Genomic DNA, 15,905 nt, shown 5'->3' with positions numbered 1-15,905 from the left:
TAGGTTTTGCAATAATTAAGGGAAGAATTCATCGAAGTAGGTACAATTTAATCTAAATACATAACAAGTCTACTTCTCCTTCTTTTTATTCTTACTTCTTGCTAGGTATAGGAAATATTTGTCTTTGGACAAGTCACATATTTTAGTCTGCACGTTTCTTATCTGCAAAATGGAAATGGTAGTCCTTTTATAGGGGTCTTATAAGGATTAAAAATCATGCGTAAGTACTTTTGCAAAATAAGTACTCTCTCAACATAACAAAGGAACATTATTAAAAATGTTTTTATGGAAGGTGCCTGGCTGGCTCAAGTCAGTTGAGCATGTGACCCTTTTGTTATTTTTTAAACATTTTATTTTATATTAATTTTATATTCATATATAACATATTATTTTATTTTTATTTTTGGGGGGGGAGCACAAGCAGGGTGGGGAGGGGCAGAGGGAGAAGCAGACCCCCTGCTGAGCAAGGGTTGGGGGGCATGCAGGACTCGATCCCAGGAGCCCGAGGTCATGACCTGAGCTGAAGGCAGACACTTAACCGACTGAGCCAGCCAGGTGCTTCGAGCATGTGACTCTTGATCTTGGGGTTGTGGGTTCAAGCCCCACGTTCGAGCCCCAAAATAAAATCGTAAAAAAATATGCTTTTATGAGGCAGAAGGGATATGCTTATTGAGCTCACTCCACTCCCACAAAAGTAACTTAATTCATATTCTCCTAATTACAATTGCTCAAGGGCTTAAAGTTTTGTATCTCGGCTAAGTCTTGTCCTTCCGGTACCAGGTGGAGATGCTCATAAACTCTTTGCCCTTAGGACAAGGAGCCATTTTGCTGTGGTCTGACCAGTGTCACCCTAAGGAACCACCTTCCACCGTAGCCTGCCCCTTGGGAAAGAGACCCAAGAAAGGCTGTCAACATTCTTCACCGCCCCCCACCCCCCCACCTCTGCCCCAGTTTCGTTAGGCACAGGGATTTGAACCAAGCAGGACCAATCTGAGGACTCCCTTACACTGCTTCTGGGACTCTCAGCAAAAAGATCTTCTTGTCCCCTAGGGCGGCCAGCTGTCAGAACTGTGTACCTGGCGTCTTCTCTGACGCCCTGTGGGGAGAACCTGTCTGAACGGCGCCAACATAGATAGAGAGAAGGAAAGAGACAAGGTCACCAGCTCCTCCCAGTTCACTGGGACTTTCCTGATGGTAGCACTGAGAGTCCCATACCTAGGACCTCCCTTTAGCTCTGGGCAAACACAAAAAGTTTTTTATCCCCAGAGACCATCTGGCAAGGAGTCCTGAATATATGTTTCCACTCTCAATCCAGCTTTATTTGAAGCCCTTTGAGCATCTCAATTCTGTGACCCAGTGGGTTCTGGTTTCTATTTCAGCAACTGAGTTGTGTTTCTGCCATTTACCACTTCAGGAGTCAGAGCACACTCCCAAAGAATGCGCACATATAAATACAACTCGAAGTTAAAGAAGCAAAATAAATCAAAGTAGGAAACACGCTATTTTTAGATTTGAAAAATGCGGAAATGTGATCATGTGGTCACTTCTGAGGTTGAGATTATTTATTTGAAGAAGGGGCTCTGAGAAAAAAAATGTATACAAAATGGAAAAAAGGAAGAGAGGCAAATGAAAACATTCTTATGGAAGAAAAACCTCATAGCATGAGAAAGGTCAGAGTCATGCAAGAGCAAAAATTCAAAAGAACAAACTTACACAGTCCATGGGGGATTAAAAAAAAAAAAAGCAGCTGGGGGAAAAAAAAGTAACAGCTTTGCCTTTCCATTGGAGATGGACCGCTCCTGAAGCAGGATCAGAATACAATTCAGGGCGCCTGGGTGGCTCAGTGGGTTGGGCCTTTGCCTTCGGCTCTGGTTGTGGTCTCGGGGTCCTGGCATCGAGCCCATCATTGGGCTCTCTGCTCGGTGGGGAGCCTGCTTCCCTCTCTCTCTCTGCCTACCTCTGCCTACTTGTGATCTCTATCAGATAAATAAATAAAATCTTTAAAAAAAAAGAAGAAGAAGAAGAAAATTCAGCCACAGGAAGGGACTTGCAAAAAACAAGCACAACAGCTGTTTCTGCAGATCCTAATCAATTTCACTAGATTTAAAGCAAAAATCTAAATGACCTCTGGCTTTCCACCCTGGGGCAGGTAGGCCAAACACAGTGCTATAAGAATGACCAGAACCTGGTGTTTTGTAGTGTCGGTCAGAGAAGTGTTGAAATCTGTGCTCCTGGAGGCTTTCCTTTGGGAATGTGGCCAGAAGGGAGAGGTCTAGACAGTCTCTCTGTAAAAGAGCCGCACAGAGTGGAACGAAAGCCCCTCTGCCGGGCCTCCCCTGAAGGATTCGAGACTGGGGTCTCTTTCCCCAAGGGACTCTTTCAGGCCCGTTTCGATACCATTTCTAATTCTAATGCAGAATGGAAAAGCCGAAGCGTTGAAAACCAAGAGAGAAATCATTTTCTCACTAGAAAGAGAACATGGAAAATAATAAAAAAAGCCATGAAGCTATGTAATTCGGGGACACCTCTATGATACTTTCCATTGAATCTCACCAACTTCAAACAATTTTCACTTAGTTTTCTGATGTCACCTCATTAGAGGGAATTAGTCATTTTCTTGATCCTATTACTTTGATGGGTGATTTGGGGAAACTGGGGCACCCTTGCATGGTCTTTCTAACAACCACATTAATTTAGGATGGTAGGGGGAAGAAAGGAAGGAACTTCTGAGCGAAGAAAGGAACAACACTATCTGTACTTGCACGTTTTGCAAAATTGATGTCAAAATTGTACTTGCTTAAGGATGATTCCTCTTTGCACGTGACATTGAAAACCAAAAGAGCTGCTATCATTGCAAGTTGTCTGATAACAAAGAACCAGATCCACACACTAAAGCTTAAGTCATAAGGAATGCTCACTCTTAAAACCTGGGAGTTAATTGACTGTGTGACTGGATTTTACATTGCCTTTGAAGACGGAGACATCAAACATTGGCCAGAGTATTTGGTGATTTGGTTTTTTTAAAAAATAACTTGTAATTCAGGAAGACCCCACCTACAAGCAGGATATCCTTCTGCTTTCTCCCTGAACCAGGATGCCATCCAGCATCCAAGAAAGGAAGGAGGCAAAGCCGCAGGAGACGTCATGTTATCCTGAAACGCATCCCTTGCAGAATCAGACCTGAAGGATTACTGATCCTGGGCTGCGCTCGACTTTCTCATGAAGGATGCTCGTGGTGGAGCTCTTGCCTCCAAAGGAAATGCAGTGCATTCGCCAAGGCTAATGGGCAACCGAGAATCCAGACTCACCAGCACTTCTACCTTCCTACAAATTCCTCACAGTCACGTGCCAGGTGTTTATGGGGTGCTGGGCATTGTGTTTTCTGCGAGGAAAGGCACAGGTAGAACCAAAGGGGGTCTTCTTATCTGGGCCCTCATTTGGTAGTTGGGGAGATTAGAGGTCCCAAGAGGTTATGTGATTTACATGGAGTGATACAGTGACTCCGAGAGGGCGGAAGCCAGCGAGCCTACCACACTACAAATCTATAGCAAAAATGGTTTCCTCTCCTGGGTTTATCTGCATAACCACCTTGGTCTCCCATCTTGTCTATTTGACTATGGCTGGAAAGGAGAAGAAGGGGACTAAAGGGAAGAAGAAAAAAAGGGTATGTGTGTGTGAAAGATTCTTTTTTCCCTTGGTTTTCTTCTATTGATTTGACATTGAGAAGACTGATTGTACACCTGCCACAGTAACCATGGACATTTAACACCAGCCCAAATGCACGTTTTTCTTCTTTAAAAAGTTATGATTACGGCTTTTGTTAAGCGAATAAAATGCCCTCATCTCAAACCATATGTAGGGAACCCCATATGTAGTACCAACTTTTTATAAATCGAAAGGGAATAGTGAGAAGAGAAAGGGGCTACATATTTATTTGTGAAAATCAGCCTCGACATATCTAATGCTCCCAAATTACATGCCAATGATTGAACAGCAGACAAGAGATGAAAAGATGGGGGCCAGACTGAGAGGGAGGTCAGGAGAGCCCGAGCTCCCAGTACAAGAGCAAACCTTATTCACCAGGCCAGTCGCCCTGGGATTCGGAGACCAAACACGGTATTTTCCAGAGAATGCTGGCATGTTTATCGCCCAGCAGGCCCTGCCCTGCAGCCTGAGTGCACCTACCAGTGTTTCCAAGTTGGCAGTCCCCCAAAACTAGAACAATGATTGCTTTTCTCTTGCTATAATAATGCTGTTGAGTTCATCAGAGATCCATTTTGTATTTTTCATTGAGTCCAAAGCATGCGATTTCCTTCAGAAGAAATTCTATCGTGGTTTATGTAGTTTTTAAAAATAATTGATCTGGTCCATTAGTAAAGGTAGAAATGTTTTGATGAGAGAAGAAGGAGCTGCTCCTAGAATCTCATTACTGATCTGAAGTAAAATGTTAAAAAACAAAACAAAACAAAAAAGCTCTACACATGTGATATAGTCTATGCGTGAGTCCAAATACTGCTCAACTCACTGGGTCTAAGGGAGGCAACTATGGTGTAAAGCCTTATGCTGGGTCATTCATTCATTCATTTCATCACACAATCATTTATCAAATTTATTGACCATTTACTGTGTGTTCTAAGCATTGACGATGTTGCAGTTAACAAGATAGAAAATGACCCCAGCGTCATGGAGCTAATGATACAGAGAAGGCCAAGAACAAACCCATGCAAATAAGTAAATATGATCATTCCAAATTTAAAAAAAAAAAAAAAAGAATAAAGATTATTCCAAATTCCTTTGAAAGAAGAACAGGATGGGGAGGTCAACCCAGCCTCTGGGAGCTGTGACATCTGGTTGACCAGGAGCCTGTGCAGGTCTGGGGGTAGGAAGGAGAACGGCTGAGGCAAAGACTCCAGGTTAAGAATGAGTCTGACAAATCTGGAGGAAAGCAAGAACACCACAGCGGTCCGAGAACAGGAATACCTATCGCGGTAAAAGTTTACTAAAATGACCACAAAAGCACATGACATAGCCCGGAAAGGTCTTACTGGACCATGCTAGGCCATGGTTCTGCACATGGGAAAGATTAGAGGGAGAGCTATGGATTTCACTTTTCATCTTCTACGTGTACAAAAAAGGAGCCGGCTCTTGAGAAGCCTTTCCAAGTACAACACGCTGCCGGCACGAGAAACATGGAAACACACATACCTGGGATCCGATTCAGCGTCACCCAGAAATGCTCATCGGGGCTGAAAGTGTCTTTGGACCAGTGAAGCAAGTCAACAGCCCGCGGGTCACGGAGGACAAAGTCGGTGAATTCTCTTGACAGAGCGACATAGGCAGACCCAAAGTAAATGGTGAGGTTATGGGGAGGAGGGGGCTTGAGCGCTGTGGTTCTGATCACATAGGAAAGTTCTTTGCCCAGGTGCTCCCGGTGGACGAACTTAGTCCGTCCAATGGCGTGAGCTGGGGGCAGCACCCCCGGGGTGATGTTTTTCCCTTTAAAGCCTTTCAGATACTGAACGATCTCCTTGTTGGTCTTCAGGGGGAAGTCTTGCCCACACGTGTTGATGGCGTACTTCCAGGGCACCTTGGACAACGCGAGGTCTTTGAGGCAGTTCAGGTCAGCCTGGAGCCTGGAGATCCCCCCATAGACAACCGGCTCCATCTTGGAGGCCAGGAAAGCATTTGGGAAGCAGCTCAGTAATTGCTCTACTGACTCTTTGAATTCAATGGTCGCCTTTTCATCCACATGAACGCAGTAGACATTCTGGGGCATGTAAATAGCTCTGAAGAGCCTTGCAAAGGTATTGAAATGGTGATGGATGACCATAATATATGCCAAAGGAAATTCAGCTTCTTCCTTGGATAAAGGGGCCGTGATGTAGTGGCTTTGGATCAGGTAGTCCTTGCAAGAAGACATCTCGTACATTATCAGTTTGTTTCTCCACAGGAAGGGCGTTTTGCCTTTGATGAAGGATGTGCAAACCTGAGTCAGGATCAAAGTGTCTGAATTATTCGGTCTCTGGAAGCTTTGCTCTCCCCCAAAACTGAACACGTAGAACACAATAAAAATGATCACGCAAGAAACAGAAACTATAAAGAGGTAACGCATCGGAGGCATGCCTCACAGGGGAGCAAGATTGCAAAGACGGGCAGAATCTGGAAGTCCTTCCCCAAACTTACTTTTTCCTCTGAGTTCTTAGTTTGGTACATACTCCAGTCATTCCCAGCCCAAAGGAGACGCTGGGAATTGAGTCCGTTTCCTGCCGGGAGTCCAGCTGGCTGGCTCCGTCCCCGTGCTGATATTAGCAACTGGTCCCGCCTCGTTCTCTGCCTCTCAAACCGCCTTTGTCTAAAGCCCAGCAGCAGGTTCCCGAAGCCCAGCCTTTTCCCCTCCTCTGCCTCCCTGCCTGCATCTGCTCGCCCCCAAAACTCCTGGCAACTCCTTTCCCCCTCAGATTTAGCTTCTCAAATATCTTTTCTTTCCGTTCCCACGTGTTTCTCCCTCCCGCCCCCTTGTTATTGCCATTCAGGGAATTAGCGCCCTGAAAGCCAAAGTTGAAATAATGCGTTCTGGCAGGCGTGCTGTTTCCTGCTAGTCATTGGCGGGCTGCGGCGCGATCCCCTCTGGCTGCCCCTGGCTATCACCTGGCTCCTCTGCTCTTCCAGTACAATCCACAGCATGTAATGCGGCCTCCATGCTCAAATACTTTCTTGAAAAACATGCTCTAATGACAAAAGGGACTGAAGAGATAAGATCTAAAAGAACAAAACAACAGCATCCATCCAGGCTCCTTTGTAATGCTTTCGGCCCCGCCCTAGCCTTTACAAAAACAAGAGATTACAGGGCACCCAGTCCTAGGGGACCTGACAATGCAGGCTCCCTGTGACTTTGAGATCAGGTGCGAGCTCCTCTCTTCCCTTTATGGCATCTATGAAGGTGCTCGTCACAGAATGCTAGGGTCACATGAGCTAGTCTCAAGCTACATCCCCTGATTTACATAAGGATTTAAAGTTTCCCTGGAAAAAACTTGAATTCTGGCCACAAGCGATGTTCTGATTGAGGGAAGGGGGAGTACACAGGTCTTAAACACCAAGAGAACATCATCAATACTTAGAGAAGTGCGATGAACCTTCGCAGTCAGGCTTATTGACCTTCTAGGAAAGGAACCATGTTTCCCCCCACCGACCTGTAAAGGGTATCAAGCCCTTGGACTTCAGAGCTTCTTATCTTCAACCCCTCACTTTTCTGCCAGCTGCTTTTTTTTTTTTTTAAATATAGATTAATGTATTTTATTTAAGATGACTTTTTTTTTTTTTAAAGATTTTATTTATCTATTTGACAGACATAGATCACAAGTAGGCAGAGAGGCAGGCAGAGAGAGAGGAGGAAGCTGGCTCCCCACCAAGCAGAGAGCCCAATGTGGGGCTCCATCTCAGGACCTTCAGATCATGACCTGAGCCGAAAGCAGAGGCTTTAACCCACTGAGCCACCCAGGCACCCCTATTTACAGTGACTTCTAAACTGCCAGGTCAACAATTTTTCCCATTTTTCCTCATGCTCTGAATGTCAACCTCACACCCTCCGCCCTATGGAATCAACTCAAAGCACAGACTGAGCCCCCAACCACCCCATGAAGAAATAATGTCCTTCAACGGGCTTTCTCTCCCTCCTTTTCAAAAGTCTCTACCCTGCTATTAATGGAATTAAGATGACAATATGCTGATTTCCTGCTTTGGCAAGGATAGGAAAATCAATGTGAGCCTTCCACAGTCCGAGGCACTGTGCTCCAAGTGATGGACCTTTTGAGCACAGTATATTGTTTAAGCAAACTTTATGCCCAACATGGGGTTCGAACTAGCAAAGATCCCCCCAGCCCCCCAGATCAGCTGTCCCACGCTCCACTGACCTAGCCAGCCAGGCCTTCTGCTAGTTTTCATTGTTCCTACTTTTCACCCTTCCAACTCGTACCTTCTCTTCCTCTCCCCTTCACTAAATCCTCTTCATTCTTTAAGACCTGCCACAAGTACACTCCATGTGGAGCCCATCTTCAGATTTTTAAGCAAAGTAGAAGAAAAAAATGTAGCCATTATGTGGGTAAAAACAGATAAATCTAATTCTTAGCGTCTTCCACGGGATAAAGCAAAGAAAACAACAGCAAAGTGCATGATCATGGAAAAGTCAACCCCAAGCTTCTCTTTTTCCAAATAATACCTTTAAGTATTGGGTTATCGTATATTTTATTTCAAAACAGAGTCATTCCAGAATCTAGTTTGGCAAAGCCTTTTGGCTTATTTGCAGCCTGGAAGTGTTCAGGGTTAACCTAATTAGTCCAACAGAAGCTGTTTACATTATTGTTTCCAACCAGCCATTAACACAGGGGTTCAGATCCACACAGGCTTGGGGACAGACATTAAAATGCCCCTATATTGGGCGCCTGGGTGGCTCAGTGGGTTAAGCCGCTGCCTTCAGCTCAGGTCATGATCTCAGGGTCCTGGGATCGAGTCCCGCATCGGGCTCTCTGCTCAGCAGGGAGCCTGCTTCCTCCTCTCTCTCTCTGCCTACTTGTAACCTCTCTCTGTCAAATAAATAAATAAAATCTTTAAAAAAAAAATGCCCCTATATTAAGACATACACACCAGCCAATCTAGGAGCTATCCTAATGCTACTGTATTCAATCTATTACTCCCAATGGCATTGTTTGTGTGTTGAAAATACAGCTGTTTTCCCACTGTCCTTGAGCTAGCTAACTTTCTGGTCTTAAACAAACCAAAACAACAAACAAACAAACAAACAAACCCACCCACAGGAGAACTTTTTTAAGAAACTGCGTGTGGAAGCAGAGAAAGGCTGTACTTGCTACCTGTCCTTCCTAACAGGCCACAAGACCCGCTAACTCAGAACGGACCCCATGTGTTTTTCTGCTGCCGAGGCTCAACTGCTCAGCCTTCCCTTCCCTCTCCGCCTCTGACAGCAGGCAAGGACCGGGCTGGCACCTGTAGGCCTGGCAACTGAGCCTGGTGCTCACTTTGGAAGCAATTATTCCCCAACTAGCCAATTAATCAGGCGAGACGGGTTTCCCCTCCCCTGCGGCCGCCTTCAACACTTGCCCTTCATTCCCTCCAGTTTTAATTTTTTGTCCATTGGTAAAGCATTCTTCCAGCTCTGGGGCTATCTTAGAACACAGCTCCCACATGAAGAGCCTATCCTCTCTTGGAAATGACAGAAGACTCAGAATCTCCACGAAATTAAGAAATCATCCTGGGGACGAAAGAAGAGGCCCCGACACCTCAGCACCATTAGGCTTTCCGCATGAAAGGACAAGATGGCGGAGGACCCAGAGAAGACAGCGCTGAAGGGGGCTGCGGCACGACAGAAATCGTGGCGCACCAGACTGTCGTAAAAGACTGTGCAGAAAAGACTGGGCCTCCATATTGCCGTAAAGGAGGTCGACCAAGGACATGGTTAGATGGGGGAGCGCTCCCAGGCAACCTGTGCCAGCTGAGGGAGGAACAAGAGCAAGATAAGTCACAGTGAGGAAGGATACGTTAGTATATTGCATCCACTGATGATGATAATAATAATAATAATAATAATAATAATAAATTCATTATTTATGTACTCATTAACCATGTTTTAGAAGCAACCCTGAGGCTTTAATGAGGCTTTCGTCGTGTAAATACTCACAGAACATCAGCTGCTGCACCTTTTGAGTTTTTCCTTAAAAGAATATAGGTAAGAGAAGAATTTAAAGTTCCGGGTCACTAAGGAATTCATGGGCTGAGAATTATCAGGAAGTCTAGACTTACTTTTCCACTTGCTCAACCTTGTAATGTAGAAATATGTATGTTACCATATTTATACTATTTTTTTTACCTGTTTGTATGGGTTGAATGAATGAATGAATAAATGAGGGGAGTCTACATCCCCCATGTTCCAGTTAAGCATGGTAATTGCCCTCTTAACTGGAATTGAGAACAGAGCAACTGGTATCTTTTATTTTGACAAACAAAAACTCTCATCAGACTGATTTTATTTTTTTTTTCTCATTTTTTAAATAATTAATTAACATGTATTATATTAATGGTTTCAGAGGTCCAGGCCTGTGATTCATCAGTCTTCTAGAAAACCCAGTGCTCATTACATCACATGCCCTCCTTAATGCCCATCACCCAGATACCCCATTCCCCTGCCCCCTTCCCCTACAACAACCCTCAGTTCTTTCCTATGATTAAGAGTCTGGCCAGAATGATTGATCAGTTAGATTAAATGACATTAAAAAACCCACAACTTTCAATCAAGTTTCTGTGAGAAACCATGCAAAATGTGTTTTCACTTGTGCGTCAAGATGGTTGCCCAGGGGTGCCTGGGTGGCTCAGTTGGCCCAGCGTCAAACTTTGGTTCAGGTCATGATCCCAGGGTACTGGGATTCAGCCCAGAGCCTGGTTCCCTTCTCAGCAGGGAGTCTGCTTCTCCCTCCCTCTCTAACCCTCCCTTCTGCTCATGCTCTCACTCACTCTCTTTCTCTCTCTGTCAAATGAATAAAAGATCTTTAAAAAAAAAAGGTGGGGTGTCTATTAACCCTCACAATATTACTAACAGGGCATGGTGCAAAATCAGGACACTGGATCCTAGTCCCTTTTCTAACTTCAACCAAGTATATGGTCTTTGGCTCCCTACTTGCTTCATCTTTAAAAAAGATGTTCTCTGTAGTCTCTTTTAGCTAAAATGAGTGGTAATTCAGTATGTGTATGGTGAATCCGCTAAGCAGCAGTGACGAAATCCAGGAAGTGTGAGGAATGGCCCCTGTCCTTTAGGAAATTCCATCTTCACTAGGATTCGAAATACATACAGCTGAAAATACCCGACCAGCAAAAAACAGAAGACTGTGGATCGGTTCCAAACAAGAGGATATCCAATAAATGCGATGGGAGCTCAGAGGGGAAAAGTTCCCTAGGAACTGGAAGGATGAGAAAGGGCTTCCAGTGGTTGGATTCTGCCCCTCAGAACATGGAGATTGCAAGCGCAAGCAAGAACAGAAGAACAAGAAAGCCCAATGTGGAGAAATTTCCCTGGCAGAGTTGTGATTCTGGAGTTTCTCCAGCATAGCAGCAGATTAAAAACCCTCCTATCAGCGAACCATGACCTCAGAGTAGCAGTCAAGGTTAGAAGGTGAGCTGCAGGAGAGCCAGGGACATTTTCCCTCTGTTCTTACCATCATCCAGCAACTCAAACAGCCTTCCCTTGTGTTCTGGAAGGTGGGCCATCTGGCACACACTGCATTCAATGCTAGTTGAATGGGTCCAGGATCATCTGGTATTTGAAAAGTACTGTTTTCAGCAATGAAAAAAGGAGTGTTAAAATCTATAGTTGCCCTTTGTTCTAATTTGTGTATTAGAATAGCAGAGGCTAGGAGAACCCTCCATGATTTATGACTTTCCTGGTCCAGTATTCCTTTTTTTTTTTTGCTCTTCTGTTTCAGCACACACCTGCAGAGACCTAACCATGAACATACCATATCAGGCTTGAACTCTCTTGCATTTCCTCACACACCTTTTCTTTGTTTAATTGCATGTACTTATGCAAACTTCATTATGGTTTCATAATTGTTCTGGGACTGGTTTTTCCATTCTCAATTAACTGCTGTCCTTTGGTTGGGAAAGAAATTGAGGGGACACAGGCTTGAGCAGGCATACAACATTTGAAATGTTAAATAGTAGCAGAAAGGGCCCCACAAGAACAGGGTCTGATCAAGTTTATCAAAGTGACATTGAGAGCCTAAGTCCCATGGCAGAAAAATTTGAGTGAATGAGGTGAGATATTATCATTTCTTGGGCTCACTGATGGCTGTTCTTTGGAAGGTCATTTTTGTGTGGTTTTCTTTGTTATTGAAGCAGGCAAAATGACTCAGGGATTTATTCTTAATTATAACACGTAGGAAATTATGTTTTCCCCTTGAGCTAAGGGTAATTCACAGGGAAGTAGAGAATGGTGACAGTCCAATTCACTTCAGACAGCCAACTACATAATTCTGTTCTGGTGGCCAGATAATTTGTAAATGGAGGTTTTTTGTTTTCTCTTTCATGATGATGATCACGATGTTAAAGAAAGAAGACATTTCCAAAACACATCTTCAACTGAAACAACTCTGATAACTGAAGAGTCCTCTGATGGGGCTCTCTGGGGAAAAATCCACCTTCTCCCGAGACCCAATCATTTTGCTTTCTATACCATTCTTCTAATTAGCAACAGAAGAAGTTGTTGTCTAGATCATGGAAGCCAAAGCATTATTTCAAACTCTTCTCTCAGCGGAGGGAAGAAGTTTAATATGTAGAATTTTAAGACCTAGACAGCAAGTCCAGAGGACGGTCATGCTATACCATATCGTGGTGGTATACACTGAACAGCTCTGCATCTGATTTTGATGGAGCAAAGGTATCATGGAAATGCTTCCTGGATGTTAAGGGAGGCTATGGAAATACTTGCAAAAGATAGCATATACATATTCAAATAGGCAAATGCCCAAGCATGCGCAGATAGGTTGCAACGTTCTGGTAGCATAAATACACCAATTGGAAATAGCAAGAGCCTGAAATTTGTAGGCTTAGAAAATGAAATTTCCCAAATAAATCACAGCAAATTAACTTTCCAAGAGGAAACTTATCACTGAATTTACGTGTGGAAGTGAATTTCTAACCCTGGCAGAACCACAACCTTTGTTTCTAAAAGTATTCAGCCAGACTAGGTGTGTCTGGGGCTTGGGGGGAAGGATGGTTCTGATCAAGAGTATGCAAACCTCTGTGAAGCATCCAGTCCCTGGAAGGGCTGTGAAAATACAGGTTGTAGGGCCCAGATCCCAAGTGGTCAATAAGTTTCAGGTGAAACTTAATAATCTGCATTTCTTTTTTTTTTTCTTTTTTAAAGATTGATTTATTAATTTGAGAGAGGTGGGGAAGGGTAGAGGGAAGAGAGAAAACTCAAGCAGACCCTGCACTGAGTGTGGAGCCTGATACAGGGCTTGATCTCATGACCCTGAGATCACAACCTGACCTGAAACCAAGAGTTGGATGCTGAACTGACTGAGTCACCCAGGAGCCCCAACAATCTGTGTTTCTTTTTCTTTCTTCTTTTTTTTTTTTAATATTTTATTTATTTATTTATTTGACAGAGAGAGAGAGAGAGATCACAGGTAGGCAGAGAGACAGGCAGACAGAGAGGAGGAAGCAGGTTCCCTGCTGACCAGATAGCCTGATGCAGGGCTCAATCCCAGGACCCTGAGATTGTGACCTGAGCCGAAGACAGAGGCTTAACCCTCTGAGCCACCCAGATGTCCACAGTCTGGGTTTCTAAAAAGCTCTTGGGACCAACTGTCTGAGAACCAATAGAACAGATACCAAAATTCTTTGATTTTGTTTTTCCCCAATGACTCTACCTGACCTATTTTTCTGTGACTAACCATTTTACCATAAAAGAAAAAAAATAATTGCACAATTTGAGAATACTTAATAAACATGAACTCAAATGGTGGATAATCCGATCCCTGTAAAATTTACTATGGAAATCTATCAGCACCCTCAGGAAGAATGGAAGAAAATGGACATATAGAAAAGTGTTAATACAGGTATTTAACTGAGAAAAGTCCAGGGGCACTTGGGCGGCTCAGTCAGTTAAGTGGCTGACTCTTGATTTCAGCTCAGCTCACCATCTCAGAGTCACGAGATAGGGCCCTGCCTCAGGTTCCTTCTGTCCCTGCTCATCAGGGAGTCTGCTTGAGATTCTCTCTCCTTCTTTGTCCCCACCCTACCTCCCTTTCTAAAAAAGAGAGGAGGGGCGGGGGCGGGGGGGGGGGGGGGAGAAGGCCTAGTTGCCAGGGTTTTGCCACAAATGCCTTCTCTAACTTACTGTATACAGCAAGTACACCTCTGCATAATCCCAGTCTCCTGCAAAATATGGAACAGGATTATTTAATGACAAACACTGATGTTTTGGGTATCTGATATGCCATAAATTGACTTAGAGGCAGGGTATAGGAGAGAGATTAAAAAAAAGATAGCCGAAAGTAGCAGGCTGAGACAATACCAGGTAGCAAGAGATCAGCTAGATAGCTTATCTAACCATTGCGAACACCTACAAATCCAATGGGAAATTGAAGAGAAGAGGAGCAACAATTCTATAAACAGAAAATCGATCACTTTCTGAAAGGTAGGACCTGCAGAGAAGTGAATCCAAAGTGACGGGAAGATAGACCGCGGGGGGAGGGGCCGGCTCCCAGCAAGTGGCCGAGCAATGGAGCACAAAATCAGGACTTTTAAAAGTCTGCTCCATGGAGGGACATCGCTCCAGAGGCTAAACTGGGGAGGGGGTATGTGTGTGCCCATGCAGGGTCAGTGTAACCCCAGGTTCCACAGGGTCACAGAAGGACTGGGGGTGTCTGAGTGTCACAGAGCTCACAGGTATTAGAGCGTGGAAGCCGGCTACAGCAACAAAGCCAAGGAGTGAGCTCTCTGCTTGGGGTTACCTTGAACCGTTCGCAGTCTGCCTGAGCTCGGAGCATAGCCAGAGGCCACGGAGATGGAAGCGACCAGGCACTTTTCTCCAAGTGCAAGTGATTGAGCACTTTCCTCCAAACGCTACCAGAGGCCAGAGATATGGGGGCGGTTAGGTGCTTTTCTCTGAGGGCGCACTGAGGAGTGGGACCCCGAGCTCTTGGCTCCTCTGGGCTGGAGACTGGGCAGCTGCCATCTTCATTCCTGCCCTCCAGAGCTCTAGGGAAAGTGCTCAGTGAACAAAAGCTCCCAAAAGCAAACCCGAGCAGATGACTTAGCCCGGTCCCTGGTAAGGGCGGTGCAATTCCACCTGGGGCAAAGACACTTGAGAATCACTACAACAGGCGCCTCCCCCAGAAGATCAACAAGAAACCCAGCCAAGACCAACTTCACTCACCAAGGAGAACAGCGGAATTCCAGAGGAGGAGAAAGGAAATCTTATCTGGACAAAACAACAAGGCAGAAAAACTCATCACAAAAAAAAAAGAACAAGAGGCAGTACTGAAGGCTGGGGACCTAATCTATACAGACATTGGTAATATAACAGATCTAGAGTTCAGAATGACGATTCTCAAGGTTCTAGCCGGGCTCGAAAAAGGCATAGAAGATATTAGACAAACCCTCTCTGGAGAGATAAAAGCCCTTTCTGGAGAAATAAAAGAACTAAAATCTAACCAAGTTGAAATAAAAAAAGCTATTAATGAGGTGCAATAAAAAATGGAAGCTCTTACTGCTAGGATAAATGAGACAGAAGAAAGAATTAGTGACATAGAAGACCAAATGACAGAGAATAAAGAAGCTGAGCAAAAGAGAGACAAACACTGGACCACCAGGAGAGAATTTGAGAGATAAGTGACACCATAAGATGACACAAAATTAGAATAATTGGGATTCCAGAAGAAGAAGAAAGAGAGAGGGGAGCAGAAGGTATCTTGGAGAGAATTATTGTAGAGAATTTCCCTAATATGGCAAAGGGAACAAATATCAAAATCCAGAAGATGCTAAAAACGCCCCTCAAAATCAATAAAAATGGGTCCACACCTGGTCACCTGATAGTAAAATTTACAAGTCTTAGCAACAAAGAGAAAATCCTGAAAGCAGCCCGGGAAAAGAAGTCTGCAACGTACAAGGGTAAAAATATTAGATTGGCAACAGACCTATCCACAGAGACCTGGCAGGCCAGAAAGAACTGGCATGATATATTCAGAGCACTAACTGAGAAAAACATGCAGCCAAGAATACTATATCCAGCTAGGCTATCACTGAAAATAGAAGGAGAGATAAAAAGCTTCCAGGACAAAAAAAAAAAACTGAAAGAATTTGCAAACACCAAACCAGCTCTACAGGAAATATTGAAT

At 44.3% G+C, this 15,905-nt stretch overlaps 1 protein-coding gene across 4 annotated transcripts in view; it reads right to left on the bottom strand.

The window, feature by feature from the left end:
* GCNT2 (glucosaminyl (N-acetyl) transferase 2 (I blood group)) overlaps nt 1-15,905 on the bottom strand; it is a 96,367-nt gene that overhangs the window by 55,482 nt on the left and 24,980 nt on the right. The window contains exon 1 of one of the 4 annotated variants that reach the window (XM_059399426.1): nt 5,206-6,474. The exons of 2 other annotated variants lie outside the window; for them this stretch is intronic. In XM_059399426.1, the coding sequence (XP_059255409.1) occupies nt 5,206-6,121 (916 nt within the window). In that variant the 5' untranslated portion in view covers nt 6,122-6,474. Of the gene's footprint in view, nt 1-5,205; nt 6,475-15,905 lie in introns of those variants that run through there. One more of the 4 variants, XM_059399429.1, reaches the window with a different exon arrangement.

This window comes from Mustela nigripes, chromosome 5 (assembly GCF_022355385.1).
Source record: "Mustela nigripes isolate SB6536 chromosome 5, MUSNIG.SB6536, whole genome shotgun sequence".
Lineage (NCBI taxonomy): Eukaryota > Metazoa > Chordata > Mammalia > Carnivora > Mustelidae > Mustela > Mustela nigripes.
Note: the sequence above shows the minus strand (reverse complement) of the source record. Positions and strands in the feature narration are given on the sequence as shown.